At 36.4% G+C, this 25,525-nt stretch overlaps 1 protein-coding gene across 6 annotated transcripts in view; it reads right to left on the bottom strand.

Moving 5' to 3' along the window:
* Cdk14 (cyclin dependent kinase 14) overlaps nucleotides 1-25,525 on the bottom strand; it is a 558,419-nt gene that overhangs the window by 261,044 nt on the left and 271,850 nt on the right. For all 6 annotated transcript variants that reach the window (XM_069996437.1, XM_069996440.1, XM_069996441.1 and 3 more), the window contains one exon: nucleotides 18,131-18,254. In XM_069996437.1, the coding sequence (XP_069852538.1) occupies nucleotides 18,131-18,254 (124 nt within the window). The remainder of the gene's footprint in view (nucleotides 1-18,130; nucleotides 18,255-25,525) is intronic.

Here is a 25,525-nt window from a genome sequence, read left to right as displayed (position 1 = left end):
TATTTGGGGTTCTAAAAGCTTCTTGTATCTGAATAGGCCTATCTTTTTGCATGTTTGGGAAGTTCTCTGCTAGGATCCTGTTAAACAAATTTCCTAGACCATTAACTTCTGTTTCTAGGTGCTCCTCTACACCCATTATCCTGAGATTGGGCCTTCTGATGGTGTCTTCCAGGTGTTGGATAGACCTATCATATTTCTTGGACTTCTATTGGATGGTTGTATGTTCTTTCTCTATAATATCTAGGCTGTCTTCAATCCCTGAGATTTGATCTTCTGCATGGTCTAACCTGCTGTCAAGACTCTCTACTTTGTTTTTTATCTCTTTTCCTTCTAATTGGTCAGCTTTGATGGCTTCAAGTTCTTTGTTGAAGCTCTGTTTTAGGTCTTGTATGAATTTCTTTACTTCCTTAATTTGGTGTTCAGTGTTTGTTCTCAAATCACTTAGTTGATTGGTTATGGTTTCTTTGGACTCCCATTCCTTCTGTTGGGTTCCATTCAGCATTCCCTTTGTGGTCTCCCTGACTTCCTTCAGCTCTTTGTTAATGGATTCCATGAATGCCTTTAGTGATCTTTGTGTATTCTCTACCTGGTCTCTCAATTCCTGAATTACTCTTTGATTAGCTTCCTCCCGTCTGTGGGATTCCTGCAGTTCTCTTTCTTCCAGTTCGTGGGATTCCTGCAGTTCTCTTTGAGTGTTCTCAGCCTGCTCACGCCATTCCTCCCTTTCTCTTTGAGTATTCTCAAGTTGTTCACGCAAATCCTGTATCAGTTTTTGAGTAGCTTCCTCACGCTTATGATATTCCTGTATAAACTTCTGGGATGCCTCCTCTCTCTCCCTATCACGCTCATACAGAGTCCTTTGTACATTGTCAAACTTCTCATTTATCATGTTTGCTATTAGTGTTTTTAGAGCTATTTGGGAACTCTCCTCTGGATTATTCTTTATCTGTTCTAATCCCTGATTATCAAGATTGGGAATTGAGATACCTGAATTTGCCATTTTTCTTGTGTTTTTCCGGCTTACTCGGCCCATTTGAGATGAAGATTGCACCAGTTTTGTGCTAGAACACTATCTTAAGGCAACCATCAACCAAAGTTTGCATTTGTACAGTCAATAGTCTACAGATACAATCTAGTTCAACAGATACATCTATTCAATATCAAACAACTATATGTTAAAGGACTTCGAACCGCAGAAAAGAATTTGGAAAACCAGAAATTATTAGGATTAGGGAGAGATTGGTGTGGGGAGGCACAGGGAGAGTTAACTATGTCCTAATCACAATGCAGGAAATGGGTTGGTTAGGATGCAAGTAGAGAGAGAGAGAAAAAGAAGAGACGGAAAGGGGAATAAAGAGAGACCAGAAAAAAAATAGAAACGTAAAAATTAATGTTATTATAGAGGTTAAAAGACCGTCTATTTAGAGAGGAATGTGAATATGTTCAGAGAAGGGGAGGGACATAGAGGAGATGTGAAAAACTTTAAGGATGGGAAAGGGAGAAGAAAAGATCAGAAGTTCAGTAGAGCTAGATAAAAAACAAAAAGATAATTAAGAAAGAAAGAAAAAGAGAAAGAAGACAAGAAAAGAAAGGAAAACGCTCATTCACGTATTCCTAAAATAAAAATTATAACATGAGGAAAAAAAAAATTACTGGAAAACGATTATTTTTTCAGAAGAGGCAAAAATTAAAGATTAATAAAAGTTTTAGAAGGGAAAAAAATTTATATATATATATATATATATATATATATAAGGTAACAAAAAAACAAAAAACAAGCAAAAAAAAAGAAAAGAAGAAGAAAAAAAAAAAGAAAAAAAAAGTCTTTTGATTTTTTTTTTTTGGGGGGGGGGGGGAGGAGTGGGAAGAATCCTGTATCTCCCTTTTGTCTGTAACCAGTCTCTTGTTGGAGTCTCTGGTCAGCTTGAGGTCCTGTGGCTTGATTGGTTTCTTAAGTGGGTTGGTTGGAAGAGGCAGAAAAATGCTCTGCTTTACCCAAGATTTTGAGATCCCCCTCCCAGGTTAGTTTTCTGGGAGGGTGATCTGCTTTGAGAATCACAAAAGAGGGGGATGTGGTGGTGAGGCTAGGTTCTGGGTAGAGTTGAGGCCTTTCAACAAACAGTAGCTTTTCCCTGGGGCTATTTTGTGATAAACCTCACAGAGCCCAGCCTGGAGCCATTCTCAGGGTTTCTGTTTTTCAATTGATTGTGGTGGCTGCTAGAGGGAGGGGCAGCCTCTGGCTCTGGTTACCCAGTGAGGCAAGGCACTCCAATGGCTGGCGCCTGAGCTGGGTGACTTTTCCCTGGATGGAGCTGAGTCTGGCAGGTCACTTCGCCGTTAAGTTCTTGTGACCTGCTAAATGACTCGTTTTATTCCAAGGCCTGAGCTGGAGCTAGCAGCTCCTCCGAGCTTTGTCGGTATCCAAGATGGAGATCGCCGGTGCTGGGGGGGGAGGGGTGGCCTTCCCTCCTCTGCTCCCTGAGGAGTGAGGACATCGGGCTTCGCCGAGTCTTGGATCCTGGGTCGTCTCTGGTCTGCAAGCTGCAGGATGAAGATGTCCGCTCCTTGTCGGTTCTTGTTGGTGTTGAGTAGAATCCACTCGTCTACTGTGTCTGGCTCCTTCGTTCCCGACTCTCTGTGTCTCAGGTATGACCCCGCGGCGGTGGTCGCCGCCGCGACCCTGCCGCCACAGCGGCAGCTGCTGGCAGGCGCTCAGATGTGTCTTTTTGCCTTGGCTTCCCCTCTGTTGTCTAACTCTCTGTCCTGTGATGGCACACTTGGTGTGATTCTCTGGCTTAGGACTGTTCACTGGAACTATATAACTGCTTTCTATGCGAGAGCTTGTTCAGATTCCAGCTTCTCCTCGGCCATCTTCCCGGAACTCCCTTACTTACTATTTTTATGTGTGCTGGGTCTAGGGTTTGAACTCAGGGCCTTGACAATGTCCCTGTGGTTTTGACTCAAGTTTAATGGTCTACCATTTGACCCACAGATCTATTTCCAGCTTTTTGGCAGTCAACTGGAGATAAAAGTCTCACAGACTTGGAGAAAAAAAGTCTCACAGACTTTCCTTACTTGGGCTTGCTTTAAACTTCCATTTTCAGATCTCAGTATCCTAAGTAGCTAAGACTACTGGCATAAGTCAAATCCCTTATTTACTTTTATTTTCTTATGATCTCATTACTTTCTTTTTTATTATTTATTGCTATTATACAAGTGATGTACAGAGGGATTACAATGACATGAGTCAGGTAATGAATACATTTCCTTTCCTACAGTGTTTTCTGTTCCCTCACTCCCTTTCCCTCCCCCCCTCCATCTCCCCCCATGAGTTGTATAGTTCACTTTCATTAGTGTCCAGTGAGCTCCACTGCTGCACTTTTTTACCCTTTTTTCTTGAGTTCTGTACCCTCCTGACCCTCCAGAAGATATACACTTGAATATACCATACAGACAGAAGAGAGAATCATCAAAAAATTAATATTAAAAAATGAGAGATCTCTTATTTCCATATCTTAGAGTTCATTTTTGTATATATACATATATTATTTTATGAAAATATAAAGAAGCACATAGGCATTGCTTCTTTCTGTTTTTCTTCCGAGTAACCTCTTTTGATCTCACTGTGCATATCTAAAATCCTGTATAATTTTTTATATCTCATTGTCTTTTAGTCCTGCATATCAGAGAGAACATGTACTGTTTGTCTCTCTTAAGATGATTTGTTTGCCTCACTTAAGATGATTTGTTCTAGTTCCATCCATTTCCCTGCCAAAAACATTATTTTATTCTCTCTAATGGCTGTATGGTATTCCATTGTGTATAGGTACCATATTTTTTGGATCTACTCATCAGTTGTAAGGCATCTGGGCTGTTCCATATATTCAGCCTATTTTTACTTTTAAAAAAGCTTTCTGAGCCAGATCCTGGTCTCTCACAACTGTAATCCTAGCTAATCAGGAAAAAGGCAGTCCTGGGCAGGAAAGGCTAGGAGACCTTTATCTCCAAGTAACCACTTCAAACCAGAAGGGGAGTGGTGGCTCCACTCAAGTGTAAGCCTTGAGGGGAAAAATAAAGCCAGGAACAGCACCCAGCCCCTAAGTTCAAGCCCCATGACTGACCAGAAAAAAAAGCTTCTGAAAACCTTGAATAAACTGAATTATGAATGCTATGATTTTTTTGTCCCATCTCAAAACCATGTTCAAATTTGAATGCAGTGTAACAGTATTAAGAAGGAGTATTCTTAAAAGGTGACCAGGGCATGAGGGCTCTGTTCTTATGAATGGACTAATGTCATTACAGAAATGGGTTCATTATGAAAAGAAAGCCAGCTCTCTCTCTCTCTCTCTCTCTCTCTCTCTCTCTCTCTCTCTCTCTCTCTCTCTCTCTCTCTCTCTCACACACACACACACACATGAACACATACACATATATACACAGGGGTTGCCCTTCTACCTTCAATCATGGGATGATGCAGGAAAATAAAAAAGCCTATTGCTAAATATTGGGCTTTCAAGACTCCAGTGTTATGAAGAAGTAAATTTCTGTTCTTTATAAATTACACTGCCTGTAGTATTCTGCTATAGCAGCACATAGTACACTAAAACCATTAGAAAAATTTTTATTTTAAATAAATTTCAAAGTCCTGTATTTGCTGATTTTCCTTTATCTTTCACAGACTAAGCAGAAATGCACTTTGAAATGGGCAAAAGTATGTTCACAAAATTGATTAAAAATTTTACATACCTCTGGCAGGAAATGGAAAACACTTAACAGAGATTTTAAAGGGACATTTTAATATATTAAACTATCGAATGTAAAGTATAAGGATCACTGGGAGAAAAAAAGTCTTTTGTTTTTAGTTTACAGAAAGCAAAACTATCCAACTGGGGGACTAGTTCAAGGTCAGTCAGCTCAGTAGTGACAAAGTTAGAACAAATACTTGTTTCTATTCCTTTCTACAATGTTTTGTTTTAACTTTCTCTGCTGCAAGTTACCTTTCTGCTTCTATCTCTAGCTCAAAGGAAAGGGTATGGAGAATGTGATCATTCTTAACTTTTGCTGTCAGCCTTCTAACTCAGAAGATTGATGAGCTGAACCAGGCCATACTATCTCAATGTTGGCTTCTATGTATCTGTTAACTGGTTTGTGTGTAGCAAACTGGACAATTACAGGCATCTGGCTCAGGGCTCTGCCACAGTTCCAGGGCTATATCTCAGCAGGACTTGGTTCTGGCTGGGGGAACTACCTCACTGGCAGTGCGTTCTAGCTAATAAGATGCCTGAGAAACGAAAGCTGAAACCCTCTTGTGTCACAGCCTGGGGCCTTTGTCTCTCTATATTCCAACTGCCTTTGCAGATGCTTGGGAGTGAGGGGGAATTCAAAGACCACCCCTGGTGGAGGGACCACAAATCTTCCTAGCACAGCTTGCTGGCTATACTGGAATAAACCTATCAGACCTCAAATCAGCAGCTGTTCCATGGCCATTCTGGAAAGAGAATAGGGATAAACACACAGTAATAATTTAAAAAAATTAACTGTTGTTAGCTGTTGCTGTTGTCACTATCTAATTGATATTCCATCTACTCTTATATGGATGCTCAGATAACCATCATTTCTGTTTATGGCTACTCTGCTTATGCTGTCTGATATGTTACTAGAAGAGAATTAAGTATCACCACTATGTAAACTTTATATATACTAGGGTCTAACTCTGTTCTTATTTCAGAAACGTTATTACATTCTACTGAAATTCTCTGAGAAGATTTAAGCTCTTCTCTTCCAGATATCCCAAGCAAAAACTAGACTTTGTTTCAGGTCTCATATCAGACAGTAGTCTTGCAATAGCTATTTGAAGCCAAATGTCCTTGGTCCAATAGACTCAAAGGACTGATGATTCCCAAGTTCAGCCTACAAAAGACCCAGTTGATTAGTTGAAACCTTGTGAGAGACCCTGAGTACCCCAGATAAGCCAGACCCAAAGTTTTAAGCATAGAAATGGTGAACAATTAATAAGTGCTGTTTTAAGCAGATTGATATGTGATAATCTGTGACACAGTAATAGGTAGATGATATAATGTTCCCTAAAATTATGTCCCACAGTTGTCAAAAATCTATCCTTTGGGAGGGGAAATGCAATGACCAATTTCATTTGAAAGGCAAAAAGACCAAGTGGCTAATATACCTTCTGATTCCACCAGGAAGAGAGATGAGGAAGCCACATTCAGTGTACCCCTAAATGGATTTGAACAAGGAAAATTCAAGTTCTGTTTCCATTAAGGTATGTACTATGGACCACAGTTTCAGAAATAAAGTTTTAGATTTAGATTTACGTAAGTAGCAAAGGACACCAAAATCTAAAGCTGGCTCAAAGCAACGCAGTATAGGTGACCAAGGAGGAAAATGGCCACCTCACTCAAGAAATTTACTCTTCCTAAAAATTCCATCAAGGAAGAAGAAGGTTCACTTCAAATTTGTCTGTAATCACTTCTGGGCTTTTAGCTTTCTAAATATACAAAGCATGGTATTTTTATAAGCAAAGCTAGATTACACACTTGTGTAACATCAAGACAATTTCCAGGTGGAAGGAACACTAAACAGTAGTTGTGGGCTTTCCTGCTCCTCACTGTCCTTATCACATTACGGTATATATCATCTCAACAGCACCGACCTACTCAGTGGGCAAAGGATGGGTCAGGGAAGCCTGGAGAGAAGAAGGAAAGGGGAGAAAGAAAGAACCTTGAGTGGCTTGTTTCATATGTATTGTCATTTTAATAAGTTTGTTTTTTACTTTTTGTTTGACTTTACTTTTATTTATGCTGGTCTTGGGGCTTGACAGCGCCTGCATGCTGTCCCTGAGCTTTTCTGCTCGAGGCTGGCACTCTACCACTTGAATCACAACTCCACTTGTGGCCTTTTGGTGGTTCGTTGGAGATGTATCACGGACTTTCCTGTCTATGCTGGCTTTGAACTACAATCCTCTGGACCCAGCCTCTTGACAAGCAGGGATTATAAACAGGAGCCATGAGTGCTGGCTTTTAACGGTGATCCTCTAGATCTCAGCCTCCTGAATGATTACACGTGTGAACACCAGTACCTAGGCTAGGATAACAAGACAACAAGAAGTCTTACTCACTATCCAGACTCCCAGCATTAGTCTGGCTTTCCTCCTGGAACTTCAGCTCTGCCCTCCTGGCCCTCTAAGCAGCTTCCCACTGACCTGGTTCTTATAACAAGTCATTAAAAAAGTTTTGACTTTAATTTTTGTTTTGTAAATACTGATTTCTGGAGATTTGGCATCTTTGGAAAGGAAAGGGCAAGTTGACACATACTTGAGTGTTCAACCTTGTGCTTCTGTTTTATAGATAATCCTTCAGTTATAACTTTTACAGATTGTAATGCATAGATATCCCTTTAGAGTTGGGCCACCTATCAATTAGATAAATTCGAATGTTTATTCTAGCATTCAAGCATTCATTAGTTATTCAAAGACATTTTCAAAATTTCTATCAAAATTTCCCTAGTTAGGTGCATTTGTAAGCTAACTCATACTATATCTTAATTTCAGTATTATTGATACTAGTTTTTAGTCTAAATGTAAATACTGAGTGAGAACAAAGAACTCATTTATAGCTATTCAATTAATACATTGCTGATTTGTAACATTTATCTAGAGTGTATTTAAAAAATCACTACTAATAATACAAAGGAAAACTATTTGAAGATTCTTAATGTTGTTATGAAATGATCTTATGGTATTACATCTAGACAAATTAGTAGCCTAAAGACTCAGCAGACATTGTTCATGTCCAAATATGGGTTATTCTGATCCTCAAATTGAGTAAATATTATAAACTGTTCTTTTTAAAAAAGGGTAATAAAATTTGTACAGACTACTTCACAGGATTGTCAGAACAAAATAAAAAGAGCCAAGAAAGAACTTCATAAATAATAAAGGGCTGTTATTGTGACTATTTAAATGACTGAAGTTTGAGTCAATATCACATTCTATAAGTGATCTTGTGTTAACTGCTGAAGATAAATACTTGTATGATTCAGTAAGTAGACTGGTTCCAAAAGTTGAAGCCTATAAGCAGAAGTAAGAACACTCTCAGATTCTGACTTCTCTATTTTGGACCAGACAAAACGCTTGCCCTTTGTTTCAGCACAGATACCCAAAAGCATACCACAGAACTGTCATTCACATAGAAGATCAAATAAACAGGTCTCAAATTTTAAATGAAACAGTTTGCTTTCCCTAGCCAGGGCTCATAAAAATGTAAGGTACAGACATTTTTATCAGGATCACTGGAATCACTTATTAATTTGCTGAAGAATCTACAATTGATCACTGTTTTCAAATCCTTAATTTTGGCAATCTGTCCACTTTTAATTAAAAACTTCAGGGGCTGGGAAGGTGTCTCAGTGGTAGAGTGCTTGCCTTGCATGCATGAGGCCCTGAGTTCAATTCCTCAGCACCACATAAGCAGAACTAGCCTTGAGCTGAAGAGCTAAGGGAAAGTGCCCAGGCCTAGAGTTCAGGCCCCACAACAGACAAAAAAGAGGAAGAAGAAGTAAAATGTTGCCAGGCAAAAGTGGCACGTGCCCATAATCCTAGCTACTCAGGAAGCTGAGATTTGAGGAATAGTGGCTTTAAGCCAGGTAGGACAAGAAAGTCCATGAGACTCCTATCTTCAATAAACTACTCAGAAAAAGGCCAGAAGTGGAACTGTGGCTCAAGTGGTAGAGAACTAACCTTGAGCAAAAAGAATCTGAGGGATAGTGCCCAGGCCCAGAGGTCAAGCCTCAGGACCATTAAAATAAAAATCTTCCTAATATAGGCATAGCTCTGGTTACATATCTCTCTTCTTGATGGTGAAAGACTAGTCAAATGAACTCTAGCATAACTCTAAGAAATAAATTGCCAAAAAAGTACTAGAAAAACAAATTGCAATGGTCCTTTACATTATTTTCTTCTAAGAAAATTTCACAGTCTTACAGAGCAGTGAGCCACTAAATACTTCTAAAATCAATGTAATTTCACATTTACATTTCTCTGATACTTGACAACAGACAAGTATACTTGCAGCAAGATTTACTATTTAGAGAACACAAACACCAATAGTTAACAGCAATAGCATACATTCTATAAGAGTGCATTCTCATTTAGCATCTTTTAAACTTCTATACAGTCATCTCTTTATGCTAAAGGGATTCCAGGAATCCCCTCAGACACCAACATCTGAAGATGCTCATTTTCTTATATAAAATGTATACTATTTGCATATAACCTATGCTGACCTTCCCTTATACTTTTAAATCATTTTTAATGTTTCTTATAATAATATAATATGAATGTTATATAAATCACTGCATGTTTAGGGAATAGTCTATACACATTCAGAATAAATATGATTTTTAATTAAATTTTTTTTGCATCTATGGATGGTTAAATCCTCAGGTTGGGAACGCAAAGATACAATGGTCAACTCTATTCACTAAGATGTAATTATCTTTGAAAATATCTAGAGAACAAAGGAAGAAAATAAAACCAACACTTAATTCAAAGTATCAAAGTGAAAATTAAAATCCACTACCACAATATTTTTACCGGATGCCTAAATTTCTGAAGTTATAACATATCTCAACTTTCCCACAGTAGCTAGAATCTTTTTCTTACAATAATGATTCTAGAGAACACACGCACTAGACTTCAATGATTCATTTGCTGTCACCCAAGATCCTAGCATAAATCATGCATATTGATATATGTGATGCACTGTCTGGTTGGCTTCTTAGATGACAAAGAGCAGGAAATGGAGGATGATCAATGAAGAAGAAACATTAAGCATGTCTAAACAGCCTTTTACATTTAATCTTTCACAACTAATGTCACACAACTTATGTTCAAGTATAATCACTGTTGCCTTTGGGCAAGTAGGTGTGTGGTGTAGTTCCTACCCTTCGTATTACCATCTGCCATCCTTCCCCTCTGGTCACCATGCTTTGCCCTTAAGTTTCCAGTCATAGACTACCTTAGGATACAGATTCTACTCACACCCCACATTACTTATCTAATTTACTGCCTGAAAAATCTTCCCTCAATCTGTACAGGGGTAGGGGGAAGCCCACAATATTTTAGCACATTGAAATTTCTCAGTCCAAAGATATTCCTCAACAGTGGAGAAAAGAGGATCTTTCCTATTTGTAGCACTGTGCTCTGCATTTAAAGATATTGCATTATTTCACATGCATGATTTGGCTTAAAGTGAAGTAACAGTCTTTCAAATTTCCTCATTTCCATGGATTTTGATGCTGCTATTCTCAGCAATCAACACCATCTACTATATTGCTTTCTGCTTCAATGACTGAACAGAGATGTTACATTGATTCATAAATTCATATTAGTTGCAGTTCATATGTATCCTTCATCTTTCCACTGAAAGCTTTAAAAATTCATCTAGATGACTTTTAGGGCAGCGAAACTATTCTGAATGATGACACAATGATAGTATGTTACTTTGACCAATATGGACAGGTAATACAGCTTCATCAATTATAACAAACTCTTCTGCTAGTTGTTGGTAGTGGTGGAGGCTACATTCATATGGAACGAAGCATACAGAAACTGTCATTTCTGCTCAATGCTGCCTTGTGATTAAAACTTTAAAAATAAAATTTACTCAAAAGGAAAATCCTCATAATATCTAATATTTTAATGAGTTTGGCAAATGCTACATTATGATAACACAAAGCATAAAAAATATAACTAGATTAAGTGAAGTAAGCCAGACCCAAAGAAACATAGGCCCCATGGTTTCCCTTATTTGCAATAACTAGTATACATCTAGGATAATCTCACTAGACAAGCATAAAGGTTAAAAGCTATGTACATATGACCATATAAGATGATGCCAAGTGAAATGAATCACAAGATAGGGATACAAGAAGTTTTATCTTTGTTGCTGTTTTTTTTAATGTACTATGTGATTTTTTTGTTTCTTTTGTATGTTCTTCTCCCATGGTATAACCCCTGTTTCCACTGTATTTGATTCTGGTGCCCTGCATCTTGTATATACATTTTTTTCTAATTTGGGGAGGGGAAGGTAAATAACAATATGCTAAAACAAGGATACATACAGAACACTATGTTGAAAACAAACTTTACAACTTGGGTGGGAGGGAGGGAGAAGTTGGGGAGGTGGGGAGGGAAGGGATGGTAGGGGGGAAAAAAGGAGGGGGTAACAATGCTCAATAGGAAATGTACTCATTACCTAAGTCATGTACCTGTAACTACTCTGTACAGTATCTTTACAGTAAAAAATATATAAACTATAACTAGGAGACATCATCATCACTACCACTGTTATTTTTCTTAAATGGAAAACAAAAACCTTTTGGAGGGAAGAATAGGATATCAAACAAGACTTAACTGATGGAACTAAGGGATGATTTCAAGAACAGGGATAAGGTAATTTTAAGGAACAATATTCCTTTTTAAAAACTACAGTTTTTACTCATAGTTACATGGAGAGAGAAACTGAAAAGATAAGGGTCTGAGACCAAAATATGCAAAAAGTTACCTCTCCCTCCAACCATATCCATAAATAAATCAGCATGCCTGTGTTCCTAGCTATGTATGAGAATGTAAGTCTAAGTTAGAGTATAGGGGGAAAGATCCCCATGTATAAAAAGAATCTAAAACCAAGAATATTGTTGGAAGAATGGTTCAAGTGGCAGAGGACCTAAATAGCAAAAGCAAAGCTCTTGAAGAAAGAAAGGAGATGGAGGGAAAAGAAGAGGGGGAGGAGGAGAAGGAAGAGGAAGAAGAAAAAGAAAGGATGGGTATATCCAACATTTTGAATGTACTGGATTTAGGGAAAGAAACTCTGTCTAGTTATAGGTCAAATAAAAATTTATTCAACTTGTAATATTGGAGAACTGGATAGATTAAAACATGCATCTTTTCATTTACAGTTTCAATAGACTTGATTAGAAAAATGAAGGCATGGGGAAAAAAGAAAAATGAAGGCATAGGGAATAGCCTTTCTGTATCTCAGACTGGGTTCTCAATTATTCTAAATATATTCTTCTTTTCAGATCTACATAAAAGTAACTCTCTAAACCTTGCATTAAAACTATTTATGAGCTATACTGTCCAAAGGATTCTTTCGGTAAATCAATTATTTACAAAACATGTGATATAACAAAGATATAGTAAGACTGAATCCCTTTGGCTCTAAAAAGGAGCCTACAAGTTAAAACAAATTGTTACAAGAAAAACTGTAGTAGCCTTAAATTGTTAACTCTGGTGAAAAATTGTGCATGTAAGTATTTTTTAAAGTTTTATTTAAAGTTTGTTTCCTTGGGAGCAACAGCTCTTTATCTACAGATTCTAAATTTACCAAATGAATCAGACTCTACTTTGAATCTGAAAAAAATTAATTTCCCTCTCTTCCCTAGTATTTTCTATGTGATTTCGAAGGAACGTATACCAAATAAACTATGCTTGTGTGTTCTTTAAATTAATCTAAATTGTGATTTACAATAATTGCCTTTGTAAAATCTAGTCATGGCATAACCTGGAGCTGTAAATTATCAACATTGGGAAGGTAATGTTTTAGGGCTCTGATGGTTTCAAAAGAGACTTGTGTAGTTTTACTCAAAGACACAAAGCTGTTTAACTTGGCTCCTTCATTAGAAAAGACAATAAAAAAGACAAGACTTTTAAACACTTGTATTATAAACTTGCAGTTTCTCTTTTTCAAGAGTATACTTAGCCCAGTTGTCATTTTATATGGTTATAACATGAACCTTAAAATAGGGAAATACTAATTATTCCAGCATAATTTTACATGAACTGAAGGAAGCTGCAATTTTACATCTTCATCTATTTTTCTTTAATCTTACTTAGAAAAATAGTTATGTTTTCATACTAGTATATTGCAAATAAACTTTAAGTACTTGATGAAATTATGCATTTCCTAGAGTAACTCAACAATTTTCTTTCAATGTGCTTTCATTGCATATGATAAAGGTATGACATCTACTTGAATTTGTAAAAGATAGAATCAAAAGTCAGATTCTAGGGAGAGATGGTATAGCACTGATTAAGTATATTAAATAGACCAGCAAATAACTTGTCATTAGAAAACAGGCTAATAATTTCAGAAATGTCCAACACATAAGGCCAGCAGTAAGACTGTACAGAGGGGTTACAGTTACATGATTGAGGTAATGAGTACATTTCCTATCAAGCGTTGTTACCTCCTCCTTTGTTTTTCCCCTACCCTCCCTTCCCTCTCACATGCACAACTACACCCTCTCTTCCCCCTCCTCCCCGCCTAAATTATAAAGTTTGTTTTTCAACATAGTGTCTTGTACATCTCATTGTTACAGTGGGTCAACCTGTATCCCTGTTTAAACATTTTGTTTTTTCCCTTCCCCTCCCCAAGCTAGAGAAGTGTATATACAAGATGCAGGGCACCGACATCAAATACAGTGAAAACAGGGGTTATACCATGGGGGACCTTAGACAGTATCTTTTCAATCCCCTCCCCACAGAAAGTTAAGCTTCAGGAGAGATAGTTGATTTCTCGAATGTAATAAACTGGTATCTACTTATAGACTGCTTAGAACAGTTCAACTACACTTAATATAATTTCTTCCAAGTCTTTCCATTTCCTAACAAATGGGGCGATGTCATTCTTTCTGAAACATAGGTCCTATGATTTCCTTTATTTGCAATAACTAGTATATGTCTGGGACAAGCAGAAAAGGTCAAAAGCTATGTACCTATGACCAGATAAGATGATGTTAAGTGAAATGAATCCCAAGATAGGGACACAAGTGTTTTTTTTTTCTTTCTTGCTATTGTTCCTAACATATTTATAATGTACCATGTGATTTTTTTTTGTTTCTTTGTATGCTCCTCCCCCATGGTATAACCCCTGTTTTCACTGTATTTGATGTCGGTGCCTGCATCTTGTATATACACTTCTCTAGCTTGGGGAGGGGAAGGGAAAAACAAAATGTTTAAACAGGGATACAGGTTGACCCACTGTAACAATGAGATGTACAAGACACTATGTTGAAAAACAAACTTTATAATTTAGGCGGGGAGGAGGGGGAAGAGGGGGTGTAGTTGTGCATGTGAGAGGGAAGGGAGGGTAGGGGAAAAACAAAGGAGGAGGTAACAACGCTTGATAGGAAATGTACTCATTACCTCAATCATGTAACTGTAACCCCTCTGTACAGTATTTTTACAATAAAAATATACTTTTTAAAAAAAGAACAGTTCAACTAGAAAATGATTCAAGTCTGCACAGTAAACTTCAAACTTTATGCATCTTTTCAGCATATTTACATACACTCAGTGATGTTTATTTCTTCAACCTAAGGTTACAATCACAGTAAATACCAAGAGGGTAACAAAGGGCCTTATATGTAAAAATCTCAAAGCAGTCCAAGGCTCAGAACAACTTGAACTCGATTCCATCTGCACAGAGAGAACTGCAAATTGTACAGGGACAAGACAGCAAATTTCTAGTTTGCTAAAGCTAATAAAACAGAAATTCAATTAGTCTTTAGACTGAGAATTGGTTTGGTCATGTGTATTTCATACTCATATTACCAATATTTACTGAGCAACAATGATGTGGTATTTATTATGTCGTTCTTTCTAGATATGGTAACACAACACTGAGCAAGACAAGTCAAGTTTCTGTACTCTGAGAATTTATAATCAAGTATCTGAAGGAAAAATAAATTTTAAAGTGAATAGAATAATCAGTGTACCAGAAGTTCTACTCAAGAAGTGAAGCTGGGTGATTGATAGGAAGTTCTATTTTGGGAAAGGTGACATGAGCTCTCCCCCTGTGATGAGAAAATGCAACTTAAGAAGCAGGCGGATAAGAAGCAGGAGGAGCAGCATCCCAGGCCAAGTTTTTACTTGGCTCTGATAAGCGAATGAGTTTGGGTCTGGCTGTACCACAGTACACATGGAGTAGAGCAAGAAGGTAACAGTATCAGTTGGCTAAAGGACTTGAAATATTTTTCCTCACTTAAGAAATGTGTGGCAGCCCCTACTCAACTTTATCATACCGAAGCCAAGCAAACCTTTCTATTAGGAAACAAAAGACACCGTCATTACAAATCAAGTATAATTTACTTATTCCAAATATGAGTAGAAAATAAAGCTTGACTACGTACTTAACTATGACTTTGGTTATGAGAAAAAAGCAGCTAAAGCATTTTGACCACTCAGAATTTATAATTCTGTTTAATAAATAAATGTACTATTGTCTACTTCTATTGTGAAGTTTACTTTGTCAGGGGACAAAATCTGCCGAGTATCAAGGATGAACTCATTTTTAACTACTGAACTAGTAAAAAGACAAAAATATTCTTTAAATTATTTGATACATTTATGCATTAGTGCGATTGACTGATAGTAGTATAATTAGTGCAGTCTCTCTCTCTCTATATATATATATTTTGTATGTAAGAAACAACATACATACAATGATTAATACTAGAGAATTGGTCTGCCTTAAAAGGAAATAAAGTAAAATTAAAGAGCTCGAGCCACCTGAGACTGGACTTTATGGATCAAGTATTTGCAACAGATCTTTGTATGACTAAACCTGGGCTAGCTTCTAACCCTCTTTGAATCTCAGGGCACTCTCAAAAAAAAAGTTATTATACCCTAAATTATTTAAGGAGACAATGAAAGAAGAATTTTAAAGCAAGAAAAGGCTTAATAATTTTTAGTTATTACTCTGCAATATATTGTTCTAATAAGAAAGTAGCAGGGGAGATACAAACACAAATACATTTGTTTCTTTTAATCAAAATGTTATAATATTGTTCACATAGAGAAATGATTTCTACAGCTCTTCCTCCTCATATGCAAACTCTGAATTAATACCTGTGTTTCTAATTGTTCTGCTAGTACCATCCTGTTGCCTCTCTACAGTTTCTAGTGTGTTTCCTTTGTCTCAGGCCCACATGCCCAAACACAGTAAATCACAGTTAATTGTATGTCTTAAATTAAAACAAAAAATAATGCACAATTAATTGGAGGAAACTGTCAGCTGGCGAATGAGTCTTGCTCATTACACTCTGTGACCAGGATGTATGCCAAGCAAGCATTCCAAGCTAGAGAACTGGTTCATGACACTGAGAAGAAGCTGACAGACACAACCCTTCATAGAGCAGTATGGGCTGAAGAATCAACTGCCCTAAAACATTTGCATTCTAGCACTGGTAGAATTTACTACACAGAGTTTCAGTAGAAGACTTTCTTTCCAGAATTATGAATAATCAGACTAAAATAGTCACTGATAAAGGACTGGAACAGAGGCCAAATCTGGGTCCAAAATGGAAATGCCTTCTTTATACTGTTGTAAGTAATTTTTTTCAAAGAGAAATGATAGAAAAATGAAGAGGAGAAGATGGAGAGAAGGCAGAGAAGAATCCAATGTATATCCTACAAAATTTCGAGTGAGGGAAGGGGTAGGGAGGAGAGGGATGGTTGAGGATGTTGGAAGGGGTGACATTGATCAAGATATGATCAAATATCAGGTTTAAAGATTCATGAGACTTTTAAGATCAATTTATCTGGCTATTATTTAAAACATGTTAGAAGTTAAATGTAACCCTCAATGCATACATATAATCTTACTCTTATTCTTACTTTATTAAAAACATGATTTATCAATATACAAAATATATTTAATACAATTACATATTCAAAATTATAATTTATCACAACAAATGATTTATAGACTGAAATTCTTTTAAAATTTACTGGTACTTAACAATTACAAAATACACTCACAATAAAGGTAGTGATCTTAAATTTGAGGAACTGCGAACTTTCCCCCACACCCACCTACTCTCCCATTATTTCTATCCTATAATAAAAAGACTGTACATCTAGCTACTTACTATAATCTTGATGACAGATTTAGCAAAAAGCAACTCTTAACACATACATACAGACTTTAATTATTTTTAACCTAGTAGATGAAAACAAACCACAGACTTTTGCAGTATATTATGAATCATAATCACTTTTGCTTTAGTTAATTTCTGGAAGGGAATAATACACAAGCTGAACACATTCATTCAAAGGCATTCGTTTAACAATCTACTAACCTTGAAATGAGAAATAATCATTTCTTGTCTGCTTTTATTTGTTGAGGGCTCAAGTCGGAGAAGATAATCATATTTCAGCTAAAGCCCGCATCTCAAACTCAGGCATATTATGTCCCAAGGGTAATATTTTAATTCCATTCTTAATGGAGCAAATTTCTAATCAGAAAATGTATTAAAAATAATTGAGGCAATGGATGTCAACACATCATGATGCTATCAGGCTTCATCCCCTAGTGCTAGAATGATGTCTGAACATGATGGCTGGAAGGACAGAGCCTGTTCAAGAAAAGGAATACAGGAAGGAAAAGATGCGAGTTTTTGCTCCCTTCTGGATCCTCACAAGCCTGTCTGGAGAAAAGCATGCAATATAATAGGGCAATATGAAAAACTTCTAAAGAAGGAATGACTTATCATGGGCCTAGCTAAGACCTCACATTTAAATACAAATAAATGTCTAGTATTTATAATATTATGGGAAAAAACCTGAAACAACGGTGACTTCTAGAAAAGTTAAACTATCCCTTGATTTCTCAGTAATTAAAATTTTAGGACAAGGAACTCTACTGAAAATGATAAATTATATGTGTCCAGAGGTTTCACTTTGAGTTCGTTAAATTTTGACAAAATACCGATACTTGAAGTTAGATAATGTGATATACTATTCAGTTTTGAGTGAGATTGACGTTTTCAAAATGAAAAATTCTTTGAGTACTTTGTGCCAAAAATTTTACTGATTTTCCTTTGATAATGTATCTGAAAATAATTTCTGCTCTGGTTATTTAAGATTCCTACAACCTCCAAAAAATAGTATGCATTGTTAGAAAAGGTAGAAAAGAATTAATCTATGCAGCAGTATTTTTACCATGATCTAGGATGACAGAAGAAGCGCATCTCAACAACTTCAGTGCCACCATCTGCCTGGTATTCTCACAGTGTGACAAAATAGACTGGTAATTAACTGCTTTCCTACCGAAATCTGCCAGCTTTAACTCCCCCGTGTCGCTGATCAGAAGGTTTTGTGGTTTCAGGTCTCTGTGCAGAATATAACGCTGGTGGATGTAAGACAGTCCTCGCAGCAACTGAAATAAAAACAACTGGGGGGGGGGGGGGAAGAAGACCAACGTTAAATGTAAATTTAGATACATGCCACCCTCTACATCCAGTCTACCAAGTGACTGCACGTAGTGAAATGGGTACCCACCACTAATGTTCCTACCAAATCATTACAGAATTTGCATTAGTAGCCCATAAATCCCTAATCCACTGAACAATAAATCTGAGTATTTCTAACAACTTGTTAGAATAACCCAGAATAATACTTATTCAGCCAGAGATCTAAAAGCTGTGTTTTATAAACAAAGCAAATGTAAAAGATCAATGATCTGTAATATCTTATTTCAGTAGGTATAAAATGACATCTAATAGGGAAAGAAAAATCTACATGCAACACTGTAAAGAATAAAAATACAGAAGTGTTTATCAACTTTATATGTATATATGTTTTAATATCCTAAAAATGACATAAATATGGCAGCCATGAATTTACCAATTAGCATGCTTTAAAAAGAAACTGAAAGATGAGAAAATGTGTAATAATTAAAACAACAGTAATCATATGTTCCAATAATATTACCTCAAAATTATACTACTTTTGTACATATATCCATACATACACTAGGATTCTGTCTATCAGACAAACATGCACCTTTACTAATTACAGAGCAGGCTAACCTAAAGAAAAAGGAAATAAAACAGAGACAACAGGATTCAAAAATAATATAATTACAATAATAATTTCTCTGTGAAGTTTTATACATCAAATGCTTTTGTTATTTTTTTCAAATATTGTTATATTGATGACAAAAAGTTTGACACACTGGTTTCCAATTTTTTTTCACATAAATGAAGTTAAATGTACTCACTACCTTATTCATATAACTGGAACCCCTATGTACATCACCTTGACAATAAAATTTTTAAAAGTAAAACAACTTAGTTGCTAAATATATTCTAAAGTACAATGTATTTAAAAAGTCAATTTCCTAGAACAAAAGTACAAACAAATGGTCTTACTTTAAAATGCCATCAATATATTCTACACTACATAACCAGATATTGTCAAAAGGGAGTTTCCAGGAATATCTAAAGGAGTTAAAGACAAAAATGTTATAAGGATTCTGGAACATATAAGGGAAAGTATGAACAACTACTTGAGGGTCCTAGATACTAGCATATGTGAGGTGCCTGAACAGACTATAAAAGCCAAGTGCTCATTATTATAGGGATGATATCTTGAAATAAGAGTAGGATCAATTCATTTTAAGTTCTTGTATATATTAACATACATGAGGCACTGAAGACCTGATTATTTCTAGAGTCTAAGTACCCAAAAGTGCAACTCTGCTCTGTGTTTGTGTGGATTAAAATACTTGCTTATGAGCCTGCAGAGGCAGACATTCTCTGGACTTCTCTTAACCCTTCTAAGTACTTGAACAAACACAACAGCCAATTCCAGCCTCATTCCTTATGTCCAATACTCCTTGCATCCTGAACCTTAAAAATTGTAACTTCTGAGAGAATCTAAACTCTACTTCAGATGGAAAAAATGCCATATAAAATCTTTTGTATGTGCAATAGTTTTAACATACACACACAAGACAGACTACATAACAAACTAACTTTCAAAATCCAACATTTGGAAAGAAAGTTGTTTGGGATTCTGCAGGATGCTAACAGAGCTTTGGGACCTGCTTTGGGACCTATCAGATACTTAGCCATGGCAAAGTATTTTAACAAGCATATAACACTTACCATATGCCAACATGTCCATTGTAGAGCACCATCTCAATTAAGCTCAGATAATTTTAATGATGCATTAATATTATTTCCAGAGTGCTAAGAAAATTGAAGGCAGTTTAAGATCACACAATTCTATGGCAGAGCCATAGCTCAAACCTAGTTTGATTCCAATCACCCTCCTATAGGAATTGTGATTGTAAATAAACACAAGTATGTGAAGTGTGACCTAGAAGGTGCTTCCTCCAAATGGAAGGACAAGATATAGGGACCAGGTAACACATGGTCTCCCAAGCCACCATGCTGTGCACTGATTCCCACTGGGTATTCAGTCATTATTACTCTGCATTCCCTAGTTACAGGTAACCTTGTGCATGCCCACACCCAGAGCATCAGGCCTTTTAATTCTGTTCCTGTGTTACCACCTCTTTTCTGTCAGAAAACTCTTTTTATCCTTTGCCTACTAATCTCCATTTATTCCTTAGGTCTCTCCTCAGGAATCCCCTCCTCCTGGAGCCTTCCCTGACAAATGCCTCCAGCCCTAAATTTCCATCCCAGAGGTCTGTGCAAGGTGCTCTCTGCTAGGCTGTCAGTGTGGCCTCTGCACTGGGCTATCACAGTATGCTGTTCACCCTATCACCCTGGTACATAGTACATGGTGCTCCAATATCAATATTAGAATTATTGAGCCAAGTTTAGAGACATCTGGATGCTAGCAGATAAAATAGAAAAGAATAGAGAATAAACCCTACATTTCAATTCTCTAGCAGCGAAGTGCAGATGTGGGTAGACCCAACACTGCCAGAGGGCTCTTCTTCTAATACCTTTGCTAATTAGTGAAAATATATAATCCTTCTGCTACTCTAGAAGCTATTCAAACAGGATACCATGTTAAAGGAGATTAGGAAAGAGTATTAGGAAAGTATGCGACTACATGCTCCAGTTATGTGTATACAAGCCCCCAAATGGTATTAGCTCTTTGAACAATGCAGAAAATTAGATTCACAACAAATCCCCATGGAGTAAATTCACTGGGGAGGGGGGAGTGATTTACAATGCATATGTTGCAGGTGCCCTCAGCAAGAGGGATGAAAAAATGACTAGAGGTAAGAAATGGTCTCTACCCTGAGCTTCGTGTATGACAGACACACAAAGAGCTCACTTCCACTTAAAGTGACTTCACTTTAAAGTCAGTGAAGATGAAGAAGATCTAACAGCAAAGAAGCATTTGGATTGATCCTGCCTTGTAGGAAAAGTAGCCTGAGAGAAGAAAAGGAATCTGGTAACTTGCCACTATGAAAACAGAATTCATCATACACAAAATTTAAAAAGAGATCTGAGAAGCATTCACTGAAACAGAAGCTAAAATAATAATAAAGCTCTTGTGTGAGGAAGGGGAACTAAGAAGACAACACAAACAGGTATAATAATATAAATTCAGAAGAAGAAAAATAAAACAAAAGAAGGTAATATATATAAATGTGTTAAACTATTAATCATCATCATAAAAGTAATATTGGGGAAGTGGCGCTGTGGCTCAAGTAGTATAGCACTAGCCTTGAGCTGAAGTGCTGAAGGACAGCACCCAGGCCCAGAGTACAGGCCCCACGACCAACCAAAAAAAAAAAAAAAAAAAGTAATATTGGCAAGGGCAAGACAATAAAAGACCCACTGAAACATGTGATTGTCTGCATGTAGTAGGGGTGGGAAGTACTAAGGAGAAAGCACCTAACTGAGTAAAATGGAATGTTGGTGCACTATTCTTAGTTACTGTCTACAGTGTCTAACTATACCACTTAACTTTTTGAGAAAGTCACTTTTCTTGGTGTCATGTAAAGCATAACAAAACAAGCTATCCTTGATCTTCTGTGGAAAACAAGAGGATACTGGGGACATAAGAGGGACCACCTATGAGAAGATAAGACAGAAAAAGAATACGAATCAGTTTTTTCTATAGAAGTTGAAAAACATCAGAGGAATCTCAGACACTAAGAAGAAAAACAAAAAAAATAAGGCTAATATGATGAAGTTGAAGCTCAGTCTAATTTGGAAGCCATACCGAGTACTTTTAAATACAGTACTTAATCTATTTGATCTATAGTCTTGTCATTTCCTTTCCCATTGGAACATATGAGAAAATTAAAGCTTTAAAAGAGTCAGAGTTACCCAAAGTCATCTACCATCATCATACAATGCTTGTGAACCTTCCACTATATCTCATTACCATAAATCAGACTGATGTTTACTAACTGCATGGATGAATAAAGTTACACACCCCAATAACCAAAGTGCTTTTATTAACAAATAAACTCAACTTTGTAAAAGCCTCACTTAGCACAGAATAAGCACATGATTTTGAATTTATATGCTTTCTATTTAAAATCTTAGAAATAATATGCATCAAAGCAAGGTCATGTAGTGAATTTAAGAAATAAATATAATTTATTTTAAAAATTATTTAATAATATAAAACCTGACATCCTGTATTTCTAGTGTAGTAGCCCTAAAGTCTTCCTAAGAACACTTTGTCCCTGTGGGATATTCTACTGAACCTTTATAAAAGCAGAGTCCTCTGAATACAACAGGATGACCACTGAAGATTCACATTCTAGTTTGAGTATGTCCAATTTCTGCAATTAAAAATACTGGTGACAAATGATTTAAATAGTGATGCTATGTTGAGAAGAGATCCTTTTGTTAGCAGTAGATCTACATTTGACAACTGTCTTGCCATCTCCTGCAGGAAGGCCTTTCAAATTCTTGGTGTTATGTCATGTTTTTTCTTGGGTTTATTCTTAATATTTCACCTATGTCCTTCTGCAGCTTTTTAAACTTTGAATAGGTGAAAAATATCACATTTAGGTATTTCAACAAAACTGTTAAAGGAAGTTGGTAAAAGGCAAACACCATTGGACTTCATATATTATTCTTACCACTCAGAAGAACTACTGGAATGTACAGTAAGTTTTATCAACTTTATAAACTTTCACCCAAGGCCTAAAGATGTGAGATAAAATATACCCTGTATCTCAAAATCTAGAGTTGTTAGGTTCCATACAGATTCAGAAATACATAAAATTCTTCAATATGTGGTTTCCACATATTTGAGGTGGAGCACTGTAAACAACTTTCAGGTTTTCAATAAATAAGAGATTCCTTTCAGAATGTCCAGGATTGCTTTGTGAGTACAGGGGACTGCAGGCTAAGTTTCACATCTCTGTTATCTTAGGTTTGGCATCTAGAAAACTACTGGTTGAATCCTTAGCCTTAAAGGAAATGCAAATCAAGGCTACACTGGGATTCTATTTCATCTTAGGTACAATTCACTCAAGAAAACGAACAATTGTAGGCGAGGATGGAGTGGAGGAGAAATCCTTTCTTTTCCTTTGGTGGAAATGCAAATTAGTAGAGCCACTTTACAAATCACTATGAAGGTTCCTTGAAATACTGAAAATAGAGACAGCATGATCCTTGGGCCTACATCTGAAAGAATGCAAGTCTACATATAATAGAGATAACTGCACATCCATGTTCATAGAGAGCACCATTATTCTCAACGGGCAAAATATGTAATCAGGCTAGGTGTCTATCAACTGAAGAATGGATAAAGGAAATGCATACATACACAGTGAGATATTATACAGTCAAGAAAAGAAGGAAATCATGTCTTTACCGGAAAATGGAGGGGATTGAAAATAATCAAGTGAAATAAAGTAAGTAAAATAAATGAAATAAAGAAAAATATTGAGTTTTCTAACACATATGTGAAGTTTAGCCTCCTCCAAAAGAATACTAGTGTAAATTGGGGAAACTACTTGGGATGAGGGCCTGTGTGAGGGCAAGATTAAAAGGAGAAGGTAAAAGTATGAAAATAGACTGATGAGACCCACTTTCACAATGTTTGAAGAAGAGAGTAGGGTTAGAAGAATAATAGGGGTTATGTGTTTGACAAAAGTATACCGTATACATATGTGGAAATACAATAAAATTTCTTTGTACTATTAACATATTCTAATTAAAATAGAAAAGAGAAAATGAGTAGTTGAGACTTCGATATTAATAATAGCCATTTTCATATTTATATCATTTCATAATTTTATGAGTAGAAATGCATAGCTGTACTATCTCCAATTTATTGAAGACATACCTTGTGCTACCTACTATGTATGTGTTAGATAATTCAATACTAATAACACCCTTCCATGTAGATATTATGATCTGTTTCACAGATAAAGAAATGAATGTCCCATGAAATTATGTGAATTAGACTGAGATACACAGTAAATAAGAGTTAGTACTGGTCTGAACTCACTTGTCTTACTCTAACACTATAATGAAAAATACTAACCCCCCCCCAAATTATGTATACTATTTTAATAAATTAGTTATAACTTATAGGAGCCAAGGCTACAAATGTGATACTGGCAGATAAGCTAGTATCTAGATAATACCAACGTCTACATGTGATACCACCCCATTTAAAAATACATTGGCTTCACAAGCATTAAATTACTCATAGATGCAAATTTCTAAAATTATAATTAGAGACTTTGAGTCCCCAGGATATCTCATGAATGTCAGAATATTTTATAATGTGTATTGGATAATAGTTTTATTGTAATAGGAGACCTTTCATTTGTAAACACCACAGAATCAGTCATCATGATTCATTCTATTTGAGTTCAAAATATATAATGCAAATACTAAGCCCTAATTTGTAATGCAATGAAGCACACACCCATCCAAATGCTTTCAATTTCACAAATAATAACTATAATTCAGTGTGTTGAATTTGTTGCATGTGTGTGTGTGTGCACGTGTGTGTGTGAGCACGCATGCATGTATATGCCTCTCCTGGGACTTGAATTCAGGGCCTGGGCACTGTCCCTGAGATTTTGGGGTCAAGGATAGTGCTCCCCACTTGAACCACTGCTCTGATTCTGGCCTTTTCATGGTTAATTGGTGATAACAATCTCATGGACTTTCCTGTATAGGATGGTTTCAAACTGTGATAATTAGATCTCAGACTCCTGAGTAACCAGGATTATAGACATGAGACACCACTGGCTGTCTGGGTTGAATTTTACATAGCAATTAGACAAGGTATAAAGAAGACAGAAATAAAAACCTACATACTCAACATCATGATATAATTGGTCGCCTTGGTCATACTTAAAGGTATTGAGTGTGCTAGAATCATAAATCACTTCAGAGCACCAGGACACACATGTACTTTTTCACAAAGCACTTCATCTAAGCACAGCTCTTAGACTCTTAGACAATCTGAATACCAGAGGGACTTTGTCATGCCACTTTTCTTCCCTTTCTGATTTCTTCCATTCCACTTCCCACTTCTTCAGTCCATTCCCTCAAGACCCTGGGATACCTTGTGTTTCCTATTTTCTAGTTACTCTAATAATATCTCCAAGGTCTTGTAATATTAATATGCTTTCCCTAAAACTGATAGCTTTCTGAAGGACATGGCAACTTTTTGAAGAAATAACTACTTCCCATTTTGTAAGGTTACCAAGTAAGTTGGTTTTCCATTCCATTCTTCTTTCTTTCTTTC

Source organism: Dipodomys merriami, unplaced genomic scaffold, assembly GCF_024711535.1.
Source record: "Dipodomys merriami isolate MVZ:Mamm:240054 unplaced genomic scaffold, mDipMer1.0.p SCAF_5, whole genome shotgun sequence".
Classification (NCBI taxonomy): domain Eukaryota; kingdom Metazoa; phylum Chordata; class Mammalia; order Rodentia; family Heteromyidae; genus Dipodomys; species Dipodomys merriami.
Note: the sequence above shows the minus strand (reverse complement) of the source record. Positions and strands in the feature narration are given on the sequence as shown.